The 16980-nt window shown below is 29.7% G+C and overlaps 1 protein-coding gene across 1 annotated transcript; it reads right to left on the bottom strand.

The window, feature by feature from the left end:
• Positions 1-14074: 14074 nt before the first annotated feature.
• LOC145063579 (pentatricopeptide repeat-containing protein At2g20710, mitochondrial-like) lies at positions 14075-16141 on the bottom strand. Its single transcript, XM_079011173.1, has 2 exons — positions 15519-16141; positions 14075-15341 (listed from the first exon to the last, which is right to left on the bottom strand). The coding sequence occupies exons 1-2, from the start codon at positions 15858-15860 to the stop codon at positions 14187-14189; spliced, it is 1497 nt and encodes a 498-aa protein (XP_078867299.1). The 5' UTR covers positions 15861-16141; the 3' UTR covers positions 14075-14186.
• Between the last annotated feature and the right edge of the window lie 839 nt (positions 16142-16980).

Genomic DNA, 16980 nt, shown 5'->3' with positions numbered 1-16980 from the left:
TTAATTTTACGGTTTGTAACAATAAAAGTTATGATTCATGATTAAAAAGTTAAAATTGATTACATAATCGATTTTTCATTCAACATCAAGTTATAATAGGTGTCATATAAACAAAACTTTGCAGGCAAAATTTGAAGACTAATTCATGTTGTTAAGATTTCTTGATTTCGATATAATTTTATGATCATCTGATCTTACAAAAATGTAGTACAATCTTAAATAAAATTATGATCTCGACTAATTTGATAAAACAATTACTTTTTTTTTATAGATTTGAGTTGAATTGACTTGCAAACACTTATGACTTTCTTATTATAAATATTAAATACATCAAATAGAATGATAAAATGCATATTATAAAAATAGTAGTTTAATTTAATTTTTCAATAAGTTGGTTTTGGAAATTATATGATTTAAAATACGTTTAGGCGACTTTAGATTCATATGGGAAACTCCATGCTCAATGTGTGAGAATTAATTAGATATTGAGGAGTCTGTTAGGATAGATGAACTGACTAGTTAGCGAAGAACTTCTCTATAGAAGGAAATGAAAACTTTAAGAAAACCCAACACACTATCAACGACAAGGCTCGAATCCCACTATTGCTTTATCTCAAACATCAAAAATATGACCCCTAATGTACATATTTAACTTGTCTCCTTTTTATCTATTGTTTTATTCTGTCTATTTGACTTGTTGCTAATAAAGTATAACTCATTTAAAAAGAGTCAAACTTACCACATTTAACTCAAAATTTAATGTAATTTTATTATAAGTCTAAACTTAACTTGTATGAATACATCATAGTATATTCTTGTAAAGTCATATTGTCGCATTTATCGTAATAAGTCAAGCATCATTGACGCTTGGATTCCGTAAACATGAAATGATTTAGATCTTGATATATAAATTGTCCTCCTTAATAAATGAAGGTTTTTTTTGATACATGTCAATCTCTTATGAGTTTTGACACTTGTCATTTTGTGGTATTTTTAAATAAATGTTTTTTCCATTTGTCATTTTGTCATTTTTTATCTTTCTTAATTAGCACATCATATTTACACTTTAATTAATAATTGCCTTAATTGTAAATAACCAATAAATTACAATATTACAACTCATATAGTATTTAATATGTTTCCTTTATATTCAAATTTTAAATTTCAAATTTAAATAATTTTTTTTTTAAACCTTCATATTTAATTTTTTTTTGTTTTATCCAACTCGTATAAGATACGAGTCTCACAACTAGTTATGTAATATATTAACTAGATTATGACCCGCGTTAAACACGGAGAATATAAATTAAATACATATCACATTAATAGGTGACATTGTCTTAGGTGAAATTTTAATAAAAAATGTTAGTTAGATTCATTTTTAGAGTTTTGAACCAAAATTATTAAATAAAAATATTAAATATTTATGTTAGAGCAATTTGGTTTTTTAATACAGTAATTTTTAACATAAATGATCCACATGATCTTTGTTTTATCACGACATGATGTGACTCATTGATTAAAACATAGTGTGTAGTAGCTTTATGAATTGACTATGTTCGGTGTACCAACCCCCATGGAGGCTCACATGGCTCTTTTCATATTGGCCCTGTAAAACCAAAAGCAACAATAAGTTGTTATATGCACCAACAACCTTACATTCTGTAAGGAAATTCGATAAACATTATAATTAAAGTGCATTGCCATAACCATAAACATCAAATTTAGACATGTAATTTGGTCAATTTCTAAAGTATTTTTTCCTTATAAGAATTAAAATATGATTTTTCAGGCTAAGCCCAATCAAATATACATATCTTTCGCTTAAAGAAATTATTACAAAAAAACATGTTATGAACAAAAAATAATATTAGTTTGATAATTTATCAAAGGTTAACACTAATAAATTATAATGAACTTTCACAAATCTTGCATTTTGGTCACCACATCCAACTAACAAATGAAATTCAGTTTAATGGATTGATTCAAGAAGTGCATACATGACTTCTTATAGCTGAATTTGGAGAAATGCTAAGAGCTACTATGATATGAGGGAGCAGTATGTGAGGTTATGGTTGGTTTCTGGAGGGCATTATAAATTCAAAATCGTTAGCACATATCTTTCACACATGCTTCAATTATCAATTCTAGATTAAACTTGTTAAAATCAAATTACATAAAAAAATAATAAAAAAATAAAAAATAAATAAAACTCATATATGTAACCTACCAATTAAACAACTTATTTTTCATAGAAATAAATATCACAAATCTAAAATTTACACTTTATATAATATTCTTAAATTATATCTTACATTTTCATCTTTAATGGTCACCAAAACCTCTTCCTGCCCTACTGTTGTGACATGAAAGAACTATAGAGTACACACATGTTTAATCGTACCGACAAAAATCAATATTTTTTTATGATAACTATTGATATAAGTTTAAATTATATAATAAAAAGAGTAAAATGAAATATGAGGGTAAAAATAATCCAAAAACTATTTAACGTAATGTATATTTCATAAATGGAAGTTAAGTATATAAGCTTCATCTACTTGTTGGAGATCAGCAATAACAGGAAAATTAAACTTATAAAGGAAATCATCATTTGCAGAGTAGAGGATGGAGGACAAAACGTTGCTACAATTAGCATATATGCTTTCTGGACTGGCTTTGGCAAGAAAGCTTAACAATAAAGAAGATGTTATTTTTGTTGCTTTAAAATATGATCATTGATAAAGATCCCAGTTGTGGTGAAACAATTGTGACGGAGAACCGTTTTGAAAAGATGCATAATGAAGTTAGTATAAATGTATATTCATTTATAGTAAAAGGAAGAATAATATTTTGAAATTTTTTTAAGGTGTAAGTTGTGAATCAGAGTAATGAACAAACCTCTATAATAAGATATTTTTCCGTATTGAATAACAACTACCATAAGAGTTTGTTTGTTATTTTTTAAATAGTATGCAAATTGTTGTGCATACTTATGTCAGAGTGTTATCTTTATTTGTTTGCTTCTATAAAACCAAATAAATAAATAAATATACAATATAAAATGACATTATAAAGTAAAATTTGACACAAAATTTTGAAAAGTAAAAAAATATCATTTTCCAAAAAAGTGGGATCCTAAGATATTATCTTGGAGATTTTCGACTATTCATTTGGAAAAAAAATTAAGATATCAGTTATATTGATTCAAAATTTCAAATTAATTGACTTGCTTATTTAATGAGTTTTAAAATTTAAACCACTATCTCAAACTGATTCATTTTATGTGGGATATACTGTGAGATAAATTATAAATAATATTGATTTAATTTTAACTCCCAAATAGTTTGCTGATTTAATGGGATTAGATTAGATTTTATATGTTAGTAACCGAATTATTGATATGTTTATTTAATAAGTTTTTTCAAAAAAAAAAAAAAAAAAGTTAAATGGATTTGAATTTTGAAGCCAAGAGCTATAAATAAGGAAGTTAAATTAGGAACAATATTGATTAGAGAAACTGATATCTGGTACATAAATAGAATGATATGCTTTAATTGATAACATAATTGATAAATTTAAATATTCTATAATTAAATGTAATTTTGTTTGAAATCTATTTGAAGAAGATGATGTCAGCAATTTGATCTAAAGGTGAAAAACAAAGCATTGAAATACAATCAAAAGCTCTATTGCTTCATTGATGAATTAATGGTTCTCTTTTAATAATATTAAAGATATAAAATGACTTAGTATCAAGAATACATCCATATCATTAATACAACATGTGCTATTTGTAAGCCGCAGAGACTCTAGATTACTTGCTTGGCATTATCCATTATGCCGGTTTGTTAAAGATGTATATGCGTGGATCCTAAACTGGTGCAATATCTCTCACTGGGGATTTTCAAAGGTAGAGGAGGTTGTAAATTTCGCTACTCAATGGGGACCCTGTCCAGAAAAAAAGAATTTTTTGCTGGCATTTCTTTGTTGATTTTAAGAAAATTTGTCATTTCATAAAAAAAAAGTTTTAGTTGTGATTAATTTGAAATATTTAGGGATAATAGAAACAATTACTTCTATTTCCATCAACCACGTGTGTCATGCACATTAAAGGTTCCTTACCATTTATTTCAAGTAATATGGTCAGATGTCTAAATCAAATTTAAAAGAGCCATGATTTCTCATTTTCATGGGGCCTAAGAAACATAGGCATGAAAGCAACCATAATTATGAAAGCTGGAAAATGGATGGATGGATCGAGTTGGTAAAGAGTCAAAAACAGGTTTGAGTTAAAAAGTTGGGTCCGTTTTGTTTGTGTGACTGTTAATCAGGAACTTTTTGTTCAAAGAGTTACAATTTGTGTGAAGGAGTAATATGTTAAAAATAATAAAAAGAAAGATTGTGATATATATAGCGACAATATATAATTTAGAAAAACAACTGAAGAATGATCATTTAACCATTTAAAATAAAAAATAATCCAAAGCAACTCATTCATAAGTAAATTTGTGGAACTTGTAACATATAATTTTCATGTGCACATGAGAAATACTTGTTCTACCAAGAAAAAAAAGGTTTGGCATCGTAAACATCAATAGTATAATTATAATTTTGGTTGAGTTAGTAGGGTTGGCCCATGAACACATTCTTCATGGTTTATAAATACGTGAATATGGTTACAAGAGTTATCAACTAATTCATATGAAAAGTGTTTAATGTGAGTTGTCTTTATATATATATATATATATATATATATATATATATATATATATATATATATATATATATATATATATATATATATATATATATATATATATATATATATATATATATATATATATATATAAGGTTAATGTGAAACAGCCTAATTTTGTAAGACCGTGAGACCCAATCGTAGCCACTCATTTGGTATATAAAACAAAAATCATTTTTAAAATGCAAAATAAATGAAAATTTTCGAATTTTTTTTTCAAATATCATTTTCGGAATTTATATTTTCCAAAAAAAAAAATAAAAAAATACCAAAAAAAAAATAAAAAAATAATTAAAAAAAACACATTTTTTTACATATTCTAATAGAATAATAGAATATTCTAGAAATCTAATATAATATTCTAACATTCTAAATATTACATTAGAATATTTCACGTATCTTTAAAAAAAACGGTAATTTTTTTTAGGTAATTAAAGTTCCGAAAATAATAATTAAAAAAAAAAAAAAGAATTTTTGGATTTTTTTCTTTTATTTTGCATTTTAAAATTATTTTTGAATTTTGTTTCACAGTCTCACAAAATTAACATGGTCTCAAATGAACCTGAACATATATATATATATATATATATATATATATATATATATATATATATATATATATATATATATATATATATATATATATAACTGGTTTAAACAAGTTAAAATATTATAATTTGTTATAATGCAGCGTCACGTTGTGAAAGAAGTGATGCTAATCAAGACCATGTTTTTCTAGAGTGTGAGGTTGTGAAAGCAATGATACTTCAAGTTGTGGCAGTCGTGTGATGTGGGTCTTGCATTCCTCTTCAAGGTTGACGATTTTGAAGGCCTTGTGTTTACTCACTTCGATTGTTGTTGGCTCGAAGATTTGTATTGGATGCAATTATCTCTACAACTTTGTGCTGCTATGGAACTTCCCAAGCAAATGCATTTTTGATTAGAGTAGACCGAAATATAATATGATTTTTGATGACATAGTTGATTTTTCTTTTTTTGTTGGGTTCTTCATATAAATCATAAATTTCGTGTTGATTCTCGAGTTTATGGCTTCAAAACTCATTTTTAAACATTTTGATGTACTAGTTCCGGTTTTTCACTAGCTCCTTGCTAATGTCGTTTTTATTGTCATTTTTAAACATTTTAAGACTTTCGTCCATTTTCTAAAACTTGATACTTTTGGTTCATTCTCTAATATTAATTATTGTAAGCCATAATATTTTCTACAGCTTGGCTATTTTGGTGCCTTTCTCTAATATTAAATTTTGTTTTTTAGCATCTAACCACCATAGTTTCTATATTTTGTCAACTTTCGTCCCTTATATATATACTAAAAAATTGTCCAACAAACAAACACGAACTGTGAAATCTGAAACAACCAACAAAACAATAAAAAAATTTCCTGACCCTTAGCAACGCGAGGACACACCCTTTAGTTTTTATAATATATTAGGTTACAACCCGTGGAAATCACGGGTAAAAAGTTTAAAAACAAATTGAGAATTAGAAACTTACCGAAGGATTGAAGTCGCTGATTGAATATGCGATAACTGAATTGTCGACGATGCTTAATTGTTGGAAAGACGATGCTATAAAGAATGAATCATATTGTATGTATTGAGCATAAATTGAGCATATCTAATTTCCATATTCAATTCAATTCAATATCGTATGGATTCCATATTCAATTCGATAACCATCCATATATTTCTTATATTCTATATTCCATATTGAAAATTCAGAATTTCCATATTTTTCATATCTAATTTCCATATTCCATATTTCCGTTTCCATATTTCCTGCATGTCATTTAAAATCACAGGTTATATTTGATATTTAAAAAATAAGGGTAGAAGGGTAATTTAACATTTGAGTAAAGATGCATTGAGAGGACCGACACGTGTAAAATGGTTTTGTTTATTAAGAACGGAGATATGTCATTCTCGAAAAATAAGTTGTATATATAATTGCAAATATCTCTTGATAAATCCTCTTGATAAAGACATAATTCATTTTGTGTGTATATATACGTTAATTCGTTTTCTATATATAATCTGCCAGATATCTGAAATATATTTTTTTTTAAATGTGATAAGGTCGTTTCAATATATATGTCGGGAGTTAAGTTTGGACCAAATTGTTCTCTTAGTCTTTGTTGTCTCTTAATCACTTCCCCAGTCCCCACGACATTAACTTCATCACAAATGTACTTGAGTTTATTTATGCACTTGGTTTGCATGTGTAAAAAATTATTCTGGTTAAATTATATTTTGACAAATCTTCATAAACGGTTCGTACGATTTCTTTTTTAAAATATCAAATTTAATCATTAACCTTTTTTAGTCTCGTTGATTTTAGTTTCCATCGTGGTCAGCCTCTGACCCATATAAGTTACACTTTTATCCTTTTTAATTTGATTTATATTTCTCTTTAAATGAAATCTCCAGTAAAATCCCAAAAATTTGGCATAGTTTACGTTTTAGTCTCAAAAGGTTTTTCTATGAAAAAGTCATGAAAACCAACTAATATTTTCGGTTCAACTTTTTTTTTTCTTTTCAGTAGGTAGTTTGAGTTGGCTGCCGAAACCACCTCTTTCGTCGAAGCACTACCAGATCGGCACCACCCTTTTAGCCGAAAGCCTCATCGGGATCGCCATCCACTGTCTTATGTCTTCCCAAATCGACGATGACGGTTTACGAAATCGATGGTCTGGTGTGCGGTGACCAATGGTTGTGCAAATCAACGTAAAGATCGACCGGTGGTGATGATGGTGTTGACTAGAACTCATATTTGGTTCAAATCGACAATGGTTGATGGTGTTCCCGTGAAGTGAGCTATGGGGATGATGGGTTGCCTGCTGCTGTGAGGGTAAATTGCAAAAAGGCCATAATGAAACATTTAGCAGGTTTCTAGGACATTTATAAAAAAAATTAAAACTATTTTGTAAACTGACCCAAAACCATTTCTTCAATTTAATCTATTTAAAAAAAAAGAAATAAATAACACCCCACCCAACCCCTATTGTAACACCAAGTTTCAGGTATATATTTTTTTTGTTGGTATGACATTTAAGCTCAAAGGAAAGAATTTCCGATGGCCACGGCGTGGTCATGATAGTACCACAACGTGACGTTAAACGATGGAAACACTCTGTTTGAGTGTGCGTCACGACGTGACAATATATTGGCCACGAAGTGGTGACCGTTTTATGCTAAACCCTAATTATGGGGTTTATTCCCTTATTCAAGGGAAATGAGGGCTAGGGTTTCCACACTCTCAACCTCCTTCATCCTCAAGAAAACCCTAGCTTCCATTTTGACATTTGTGAGCTTGCAGGTTGTTTTTGGTGTCTTAAAGAAGAAGGAAGAGCTTTTGGTGCATAGATCCAACTTGCAAGCCTTATCATCATCTTCTAGCACATACTTTGGACCTCTATGAGTATTCAAGCTCTAAGCTTTATGATTCTATGTGCCTAGATTTAGACTTTTATGCATTATTCTCCATGTTTAGACTAGTTGGAGTGTTGGGATTCCACAAAGTTGGCAACTTTATGGATCCTTAGAGTCCCTTTGTGGTTAGATATGTTAGATATGAAGTTTGGTAGAATTTTGAACTCATGCATGAGGTTTTGACCTCTTTTTCACAATTTGTGCCCTAAGTTGAGCTTAAGACTTGCATAGGACATGCATGTCTTGTAACATCCCAAAATCCCAATAATTCTTATTTTCATTTTAATTAAAGAGAAATAATTGTTTTCAATCAACTCGTATCATGGAACCCAAGACCAAATAAAAATGTTCCAAACTCAATGTAATGTCACCGAAGGATGTGTACGATCATGCATTCGCTTTTCCTCGATCATCTGAAATACCTGAAACATAAAACTTAAATTGTAGGCCAAAGCTTAGTGAGTTCCCTTAAATACCACACGATAGAACATATATAAATAATACATACTGGATCCACAACCTCCCGGTTGGATTGCCCCTGGCCTACAACCTTCTGGTTGGATTGCCACTGGCCTACAACCTCCCGGTTGGATTGCCACTAGCCTACAACCTTTCGGTTGGATTGCCCGAGTTTGTTAACTGGCAGCACAAAGCAGTAGAGTCTTAACCCAACCACACTATGTCGACATGTACAACAGATAAAACACATAACAACAAACTGATAATCATGCAGATCTTAACATATCACTACAACATACACAACATTCTAAACCATAATACACAATCTACTAGGCTGACATTGGTGCCTTCGACCCACAAGTACAACTAGGAAAACTCACCTCATTGTCTGAAAAGATACCAGAAACGAATGTTGCTTCAAAAGCCAACTCTATAGGTCATCGATACAACAAACAATGACCAAATCTCAATTTACAGCTCAAAATATCCAAAATGCCCCTAGGTCAAACTTGGTCAATGGTCAAAGGTCAAAATATTTATTCAAAATCTCACAACCTGTCGTCACGTAGTGACCTAATGAGAAAAAATAATCGTCGTGACTCATTCTCACGTTGTGAGCCATGAATGCTCACGTCGTGAGAAACGTTTTGAACAGCTAGATGCATTAAACTCTTAACCCCTTTTGGACAAACACAGAATGTCTTATCTACTCCATAGTATCATAAAAATCATGGCTTTTTGGACATACATGTCCAATACATTTCCTAAACACAAACTAGGGCACAAAAGGAAGAAATAACCTTAAAAGCTCATCCAAGAGTCTTAAAAATCAACCATACTCCAGATCTAGCACTTATATTACCCAAGGGACACTGGAGATCCATAAAGTTTGCAACTTTATGAATTCCAAACACTACATCATTTTATATAAAGGATAAGGCATAAAAATATAGATCTAAGCTTATAGACTCAAAAATCAATGAACTTTGATACTCATAAAGCTCCAAAAGGTGTGCAGATGATTGCTGGTGAGACTTAAATGCAAAAATGATGAACTAGATGCTCTTCCTCTTCTTCTTAATCACCACAAATGAGCTCAAGATCAAATATGGGTGCTACGGTTTCAAAAGGGAGAGTAAGGAGGCGATTGTTTTGTCCTGAGGTCACCACAACATGGCAGAAGCCTGGCCACGTCGTGGCGACCAGTTGCGAGACCTTTGGCTTTTGGCCTTGACTTTGACTGTTGAATTTTGACCAAGTTGAGTTTTGGGTCAACTTATGAGATTTAAAGCCATAGATTGAGGGTTTGTCTCTATTTGATGAATAAGTGGCTCGTAGTATCGGTTTTTGCCTTCAAGTGGACTGTGTGGATATATGTTAGCTTGCGAGGTAAATGATAGATATATTTTGATTACATGTACTTTCTTGTTATTGTTTTGTGCATATACCGATATAGTGTAGTTGTGTTGAGGCGATACTGCTTTATGTTGTAGGCCAACATACTCGAGAGCAGTCCAACTATATTATGTAGGCTCGGGAGCGGTTCAACTATATGTTGTAGACACAGGAGGCAGCCCAACCACCATGTGTTGTAGGCCTGGTGTGTATGCATTGTATGTATATTGTTGTGTGTAGTATTTTAGGGGAAACCACTAAGCTTTGGCTTACAGTTGTGGATTTAAATATTTTCAGATACTTCAAATGACCGGGGCAAGACGAAGGCGTGATCATACACATCGTTTTGTTGATTTATGTTTTGAGAAATGATGTTGATACTTTAATTCCTATGGTTTTGTCTTGGAAACAATGTTTGATTATTCTATGGATTTTATAAAAATGTCTTTTAAAAATGAAAAAATTTACTGTGATTTTTGGGACGTTACACCTATTCACCAATGTCTTCTTCCTATAAACTCTCCTTCTTTCCCCTCCCCATCTTCACCATTGTCGATTTGCTGCCTAATTGTTGTCACCATAATCGATTTCAAGGAGAGAAACAACTGGTCGATGGTCACCAACAAACCCATATCTTCTCTCGTCAACAAACCTCCAACACCACAACCCTCGACCTCTGATATGAATCATCAATCACCAAGAAACCCATCCCTACAAAATAGATTTTTGAATTTTTTTCGATTTCTCATATGGATCTTCAACAAACTCATCCCTACAATAAAGATATTTTAATTTCTTTTTTTGGGTTTAATTTCTTCGATTTCTCATATGGATCTTGTGATTTTCTCTTTGATTTTTTTTAGGTTTAATTTCTTCCAAATCGAGTTGTGGAGATATAATGGTTTTTCACCATAAAAGATGGATGATGAAGTTGTTATGGTAGATGAGGTTTGTTGGAGAAAATCCCTGGAGAACCCCTACTAGAGACATCTACTCAATCCAATTACTAACTTTTATTAGATGTTATCGACTTCTCTTCCATACTCCTTTCCCGTCAGTCGACTTCTCTTCCATTTCCATGTAATTAACTAGCTCATGATAGATATATAATTTTGTTAAATCATACAAGGTGTATCTAATTTATTTTTTCTCAACAAATTGTTTGAACCGCCATTGAAGGATGTTCCGAAAGTACCTTTTTTATTGTTGTATATTTGCATTTGTGTTTCAAGTATTAATTTTAGTTGCAGGTTTTGATTTGAGGTTAGGATTTGATTACAATTTCATGTTTTGATTTGAATTTAAGGTTTCGGATTTTAGTTATTGGTGATAGCAAGAAGATAGAGGGAAAATGAGTGGGTAGGGGTGGACGATCGTTATGGTGATGGTGATAATGCATGTGCATAATGGTGGTGGACAATGGTAGTAATGGTGAAAACTTTTTCTAATTTAATAAAAATATAATTTTTAAACTAATTAGAAAGAAAAAGATAAAATATAATAAAAATGTTAAAGAAATCTTTTTATATGGATAAAAGTCCAACGATTATAGAAATTAAAACCATAAGAAACTTCCATAATACAAGAAATAATTAGAGACTAAACTTAAGATTCTAAAAAAACCATTTAAAAAGTTGTCTTATATTTTCAAACTTCCCACTGATAAAGTAAAAGGTAGCAAACACTTTTTTGTTATACTTTTATAAATAATTAAAATACGGAGTAGTAAATTTAAGGGAAAAGACAAATATAGTAATTTCTCTTGATCATTTTCCACTAAATAGCCAAAGATTAAGTTTTTTCCTCCAAAACTAACAATCAAAATCGCAGTTGAGGCTAACATACATGCAGTTTCTAGTAGTGGGCTACAAATCGTGGTCTATCTCCGTGGTCTATTAACCCATTATATTTAAACCCATAAAAAAATTCGCCTAAGTTTTCATAACCAAAAGGTACTAAAATTCTCCTGAAGACAAGGTTTCGTTAAATAATGTTGCAAGTATATTTGTATATGTTTTCTTGATTATTTTATTATTATATATATATGATGAAATTAAGTAATATTTTGTATGATTCTTTGCATGAATTCGGAAAAAGATAAACTGTGAATGTACAAGTCGTTAATGCACATTATATGCATTAAAACTTGTATGATTGTAGATGGCTATGTCATGCGGTTTCATTCTTATTTTTTTTTCCGAATTCCAAATATTAGTTTAGAAAAAAAAATCAACGAAATTGTAAACGGATTGAGAGGAAGCCACAGATGACCATATGCATCTATGATTTTGTGTCTTCAAAAATAGACACATTATTTTTTTCATAGATGATATGAAATTGCAGGTGAGAGCATGAAACCACATGCTGGTTTGTGAAATCAGTTTCCGTGGTTTGTTTTGGAAAAAACCTAAATATTTGGTTATTTTATGAAACTAGATCAAAAAATGTAACTATATTTGCCTTTTATATAACATCACAATAATATTCTTTTTGTTGTAAAGTTATGGACTAATATTATAAAAGTCTTAAAATATTAACGCGTATTTGGAAAAAACCCTAATATTTTTTTTATTATTACTATGGTCATAATTTTCTCGTAGAATTATCACTCTAACCCACTTAACGAGTTTCATGGTTAACTTAGTTAACTTTTTTGCAAAATCAGTTCTAAAAAGTTCAAATTTGGTACCCGAGGTTTGCAAAACATTACACCACATTGATTTTTAACTTTATTTTTTGTTTTTTAATACTTTATTTATTTTCGGTTTTTTTATAAATATATACATTTTTTTATTTTCTTTTTTTATATATATAGTTTATTTATTTTAATTTTTTAACTTTATTTTTCAACAATTTGATTTTTTTTTTACCTTTTTTACCTTTTGTTTTATATTTTTTAGTCTATATATAGAGTATATAAGATTTTTTTTTCATATTTCGTTTCGTATTATATTTTAATATTTTCATCTTTTAATTTTTTTTTCTTATTTGTTTTTTTTTTTGTATTTTTAATTTTTTATTGAACTTTTTCAAAAAAAAATGTTAAATGTATTAGTATATTAGCGTATATTAAAATTGTGATAATTTATTGTTTTTGTATTTATTTTATTTTTATTCAAGTAAATAAATTAGTTATGTTTATATTTGTAATTTCGGTCCAACTTATTTTCTTTTGTTTTTTTAGTGTTATTATATTTATGTTATGAAAAAATGAAAATTAAAAAAAAAAAATAGCTTGTTTATTGAGAATTAGCGTTTCAGTGTGTTATATAACTTGTAAATTAAATCATATTTTTATATGTGATATCAATAGTTTAAATGTAAGATAATATTTTTCAATTTGATAATAGATTAAAAGAAAGAACAAAAGAAAATAATAATAGGTGGTCTCTATAAAAAAAAAACTTATTATAGTACTTTATATTGAATTCAAGTTCGTTTACTTAAATCAAACTAAATAAAAACATTAGAAAAACTATAAATAACTAAAATAGAAAAAAAATAGAAAACAAATGGTAAAAAGGTAAAAATAAAAATCAAATTGTTTGAAAAATAAAGTTAAAAAATGAAAATAAATAAAGTATATAAAAAAGAAAATAAAAAATGTATATATATTTATAAAAAAACCGAAAATAAATAAAATATATAAAAAACGAAAAATAAAGTTAAAAAGTCATGTAGTGTAATTTTTTGCAAACCTTAGGGACCAAATTTGAACTTTTTAGCACTGATTTTGCAAAAAAGTTAACCAAGTTAACCATGAAACTTGTTAAGTGGGCTAGAGTGAGAATTCTGCGAGAAAGTTACGGTCATAACAATAATAAAAAAAAAATTAGGGCTTTTCCCAATTAAACGTTAAAAATTTAGGATTTTTATAATATTAGTCCTAAAACCATTTAAGATATTATATGCATTTAGATATGTTCCGACGACTTCTCATTTTAGTAGTTGGATAAGCTCACTTTCCTAACTTCAAGCCGTTACTTATGTATTAAGTCAAACAAAACATCCATAACATTTAAGGTATTGGATTGATTCATGTCTTAATTAATAAATTAAATCCATTAACTAAAAGAACAATACATAGCAAATACATAGCGAATTGATGCTATTCGGTGCGGTTATTAACATTTAGAAGTCACATTCTTGATGAGATCAAGCAGTCTCCCGCATACAATTGACGAAAATACCCCTTCCGCCTCCAACAAATTCATAAACCCCTCTACTTCTTCCAATTTCCCTCCTCTTTCCAAATACTCCAAAACAATCACAAGTTTATTCTTCATTCCTTCCTCATACTGCAAAACCCGAAAACCGCGTGTCGCACTCTTCATCGCTTCAACACCTTCCAAAACTCGATTACCCTCAAAATACCCGATCATTAAACAAAACCACGTACGAAAAGTAGGCGTACCCCCTTTCTCAATTCCACATTTTATAACATCCTCCGCTTTTCCTAAATCGCCCTTCTTAACATAACAATCAATCAAATCATCTATTACTCGGAAATCATACGACAAATCTCTCGTTTCCCATTCTTTAGAAATCACCTCCGCTCCTTCAATATCGTCAAATTTCAACAACGATCTTATCATGTTTCTATATCCCGTATTATATATCGTCTCCTTCTTTAAAATATTCCAAATTCGATAAACTTCATCTTTTTCCCCTAATTCTGCATACATTTTAAGCACCGTATTGAGCGTTTTATATTTATCCTTATTCCCAATCGCCAATTTTTCGACCTTTTTCAATAATTCAAAACCTTTTTCAACTAACCCGACTTTCAAAAACGCATTTGTTGCGATATTATACGTGTCACAATCCATATCGACACGGGGATCGGCTTCCATTATTTCCATGGTTTTATTTAACCCTTCGGTGTTACGAGTAGCTGCGTAAAAGTTTAACCGAAGGGCGTATGAGTATTTGTCTCCGTGAATCCCTTTTGTTTCCATTTCGTGAAACAACGCATCCATTTTTTGGTAGTTTTTGACACTGTAATAAATACGCGACAAGATATTGTAAGGTAAAGGAGTTGTGAGACCCATGTCACGTAACTTGTGCATTATGGTTTCGGCTTTATCTATGGATTTTTCTTGAGAATAGATGTTGAGAAGGGCGATATCGACCTGAAAGCCTTTGAATATTTGTGAGATGTTGTTGTAGAATTCTTCGGCTTTTTGTAAGCCGTGAACTTTATATATCAAATGCAGCCTGCTCATAATGTCGCCTTTTGTAGGGGGTATGTATCGTTTATCAGTCATCCAATCTGATATCTGCAGAAAAAATACAAACCCAATTGAGACTTGATCTAAAATATTGGATTTTATATGTTTGTTGTGCAATATTAAATGTTGTTTATTGTTGGGCAAAATGTGTGAATAAGTTCGGTATCAAGTTCGAATCTAGAACTGTGTAGTGGAATTGGAATATGAGGAGATTAGAATTAGAACCTCAAGAGCATGTTTGAATCTGTTATACTTCTTCAAGGATTTGATGATGTTATTTAGAGAATCTTGATCTACTTTCCTCCCTTCTCTGACCCATTGATCAAGGACTGGTACAATCGAAATGTCGGGATCACCCACTGGTGAGATTCTTCTGTATAGTGATAACATGGGTGCGTTTTTGTTCGGGAATGATGGTGATCTACTTGACGAATTCTTGTTGTTTCTTTCGGTAATCAATGATGGTGCTGCGTGCGAGGGCAATTTGCTTGACGATGAACTAAAGAAATTCTTTAAGGCATTTCGACAAACACCTTGTGTGCGTGAAGTTAAATGAAAAAGCTTCATAGTATCGGTATAGAATTGGTCTGGGGGTTTATGGCGTCCGTGAATTTGAAACTTCAAATTATGAATATTTTGATCGGGCCTCTGTTGGGCCCAAACCAAGGCTTATTGGTCCAATTACGAAACATCAACTTTGGGTTTCTTCATGAAATTTTATTTATCTAAAATAAAATCATATGCATCACACTTGTGCAGCAAGACGTGATCACATTGAATGTTCAAGTTAAATAAGGTACAAAAATTAAAGACCATTTTGTTATGAGAAATTATGTTTACTCCAAAAGTTATTTATTTTTTACAGAATTCAGCAAGACGATATTGTTATGAGAAATTTTGTTTACACCAAAAGTTATTTATTTTTTACACAATTCAATAAAAAACCAAATATTTTCTATAAAATGAATAAAATCTATCGAAAAGTTATTATGTGTTTTATACATAAATGAATTCAATGAAATCAGAAATTATTTATTGATTTTTTATTTTATTTTATTTTTCTATTTTTCATTGTAATTATAATTTATTTTATAATCATTTGGAATTGTATTTAACACTTAGATTTACCTGAACAGATGTACATTTTTATGGTTCTTTTTTATTTGTGTTCGAGTTTAAGGGAATACTCAACATAGTTTTTTTGAAAGATTTTACAAGTATTTAGCTTTTAATTTTTAAGAAAAACTTGAATTAAATAAAAGTTTTTCGTTTGGGTTTATGAGTTTAATGATTTTATTTTAAACAAAAAACTAATAATCGAAAAACTATTTCATTTCATTTTTGTGGGCTTTTAACTTTTAATTTTTGGGTGTTTTGTGAGTGAAAGATGAAAAATTATATAAAGTTTGTAGTCAAAAGCTAAAAGCTATTAAAAAAACAATTTGAATTAGTTTTGGATCATGATTCATGAGGTTCTTATTTAAAATAAAAACTAAAATTCTATACTAAGAAAAGAAACTTTTTCTTTAATTTGATTTTTTTTCTTATTAACTCCTAGAAACTCTCAAAAGCACGTTACCGAACATAACATTTATTACACATTTAAAAGCTCACCACTAGTTTGTCAAAATCTCCATTCCTAATAATTGCCTCCCCTAAATGACATGTGGCAGTCTTCTAAGCCTTT

The sequence above is a fragment of the Lactuca serriola genome, chromosome 7 (assembly GCF_051521515.1).
Source record: "Lactuca serriola cultivar US96UC23 chromosome 7, Lser_US96UC23_V15, whole genome shotgun sequence".
Classification (NCBI taxonomy): Eukaryota; Viridiplantae; Streptophyta; class Magnoliopsida; order Asterales; family Asteraceae; genus Lactuca; species Lactuca serriola.
This window is presented reverse-complemented; position numbering and strand designations above follow the sequence as displayed.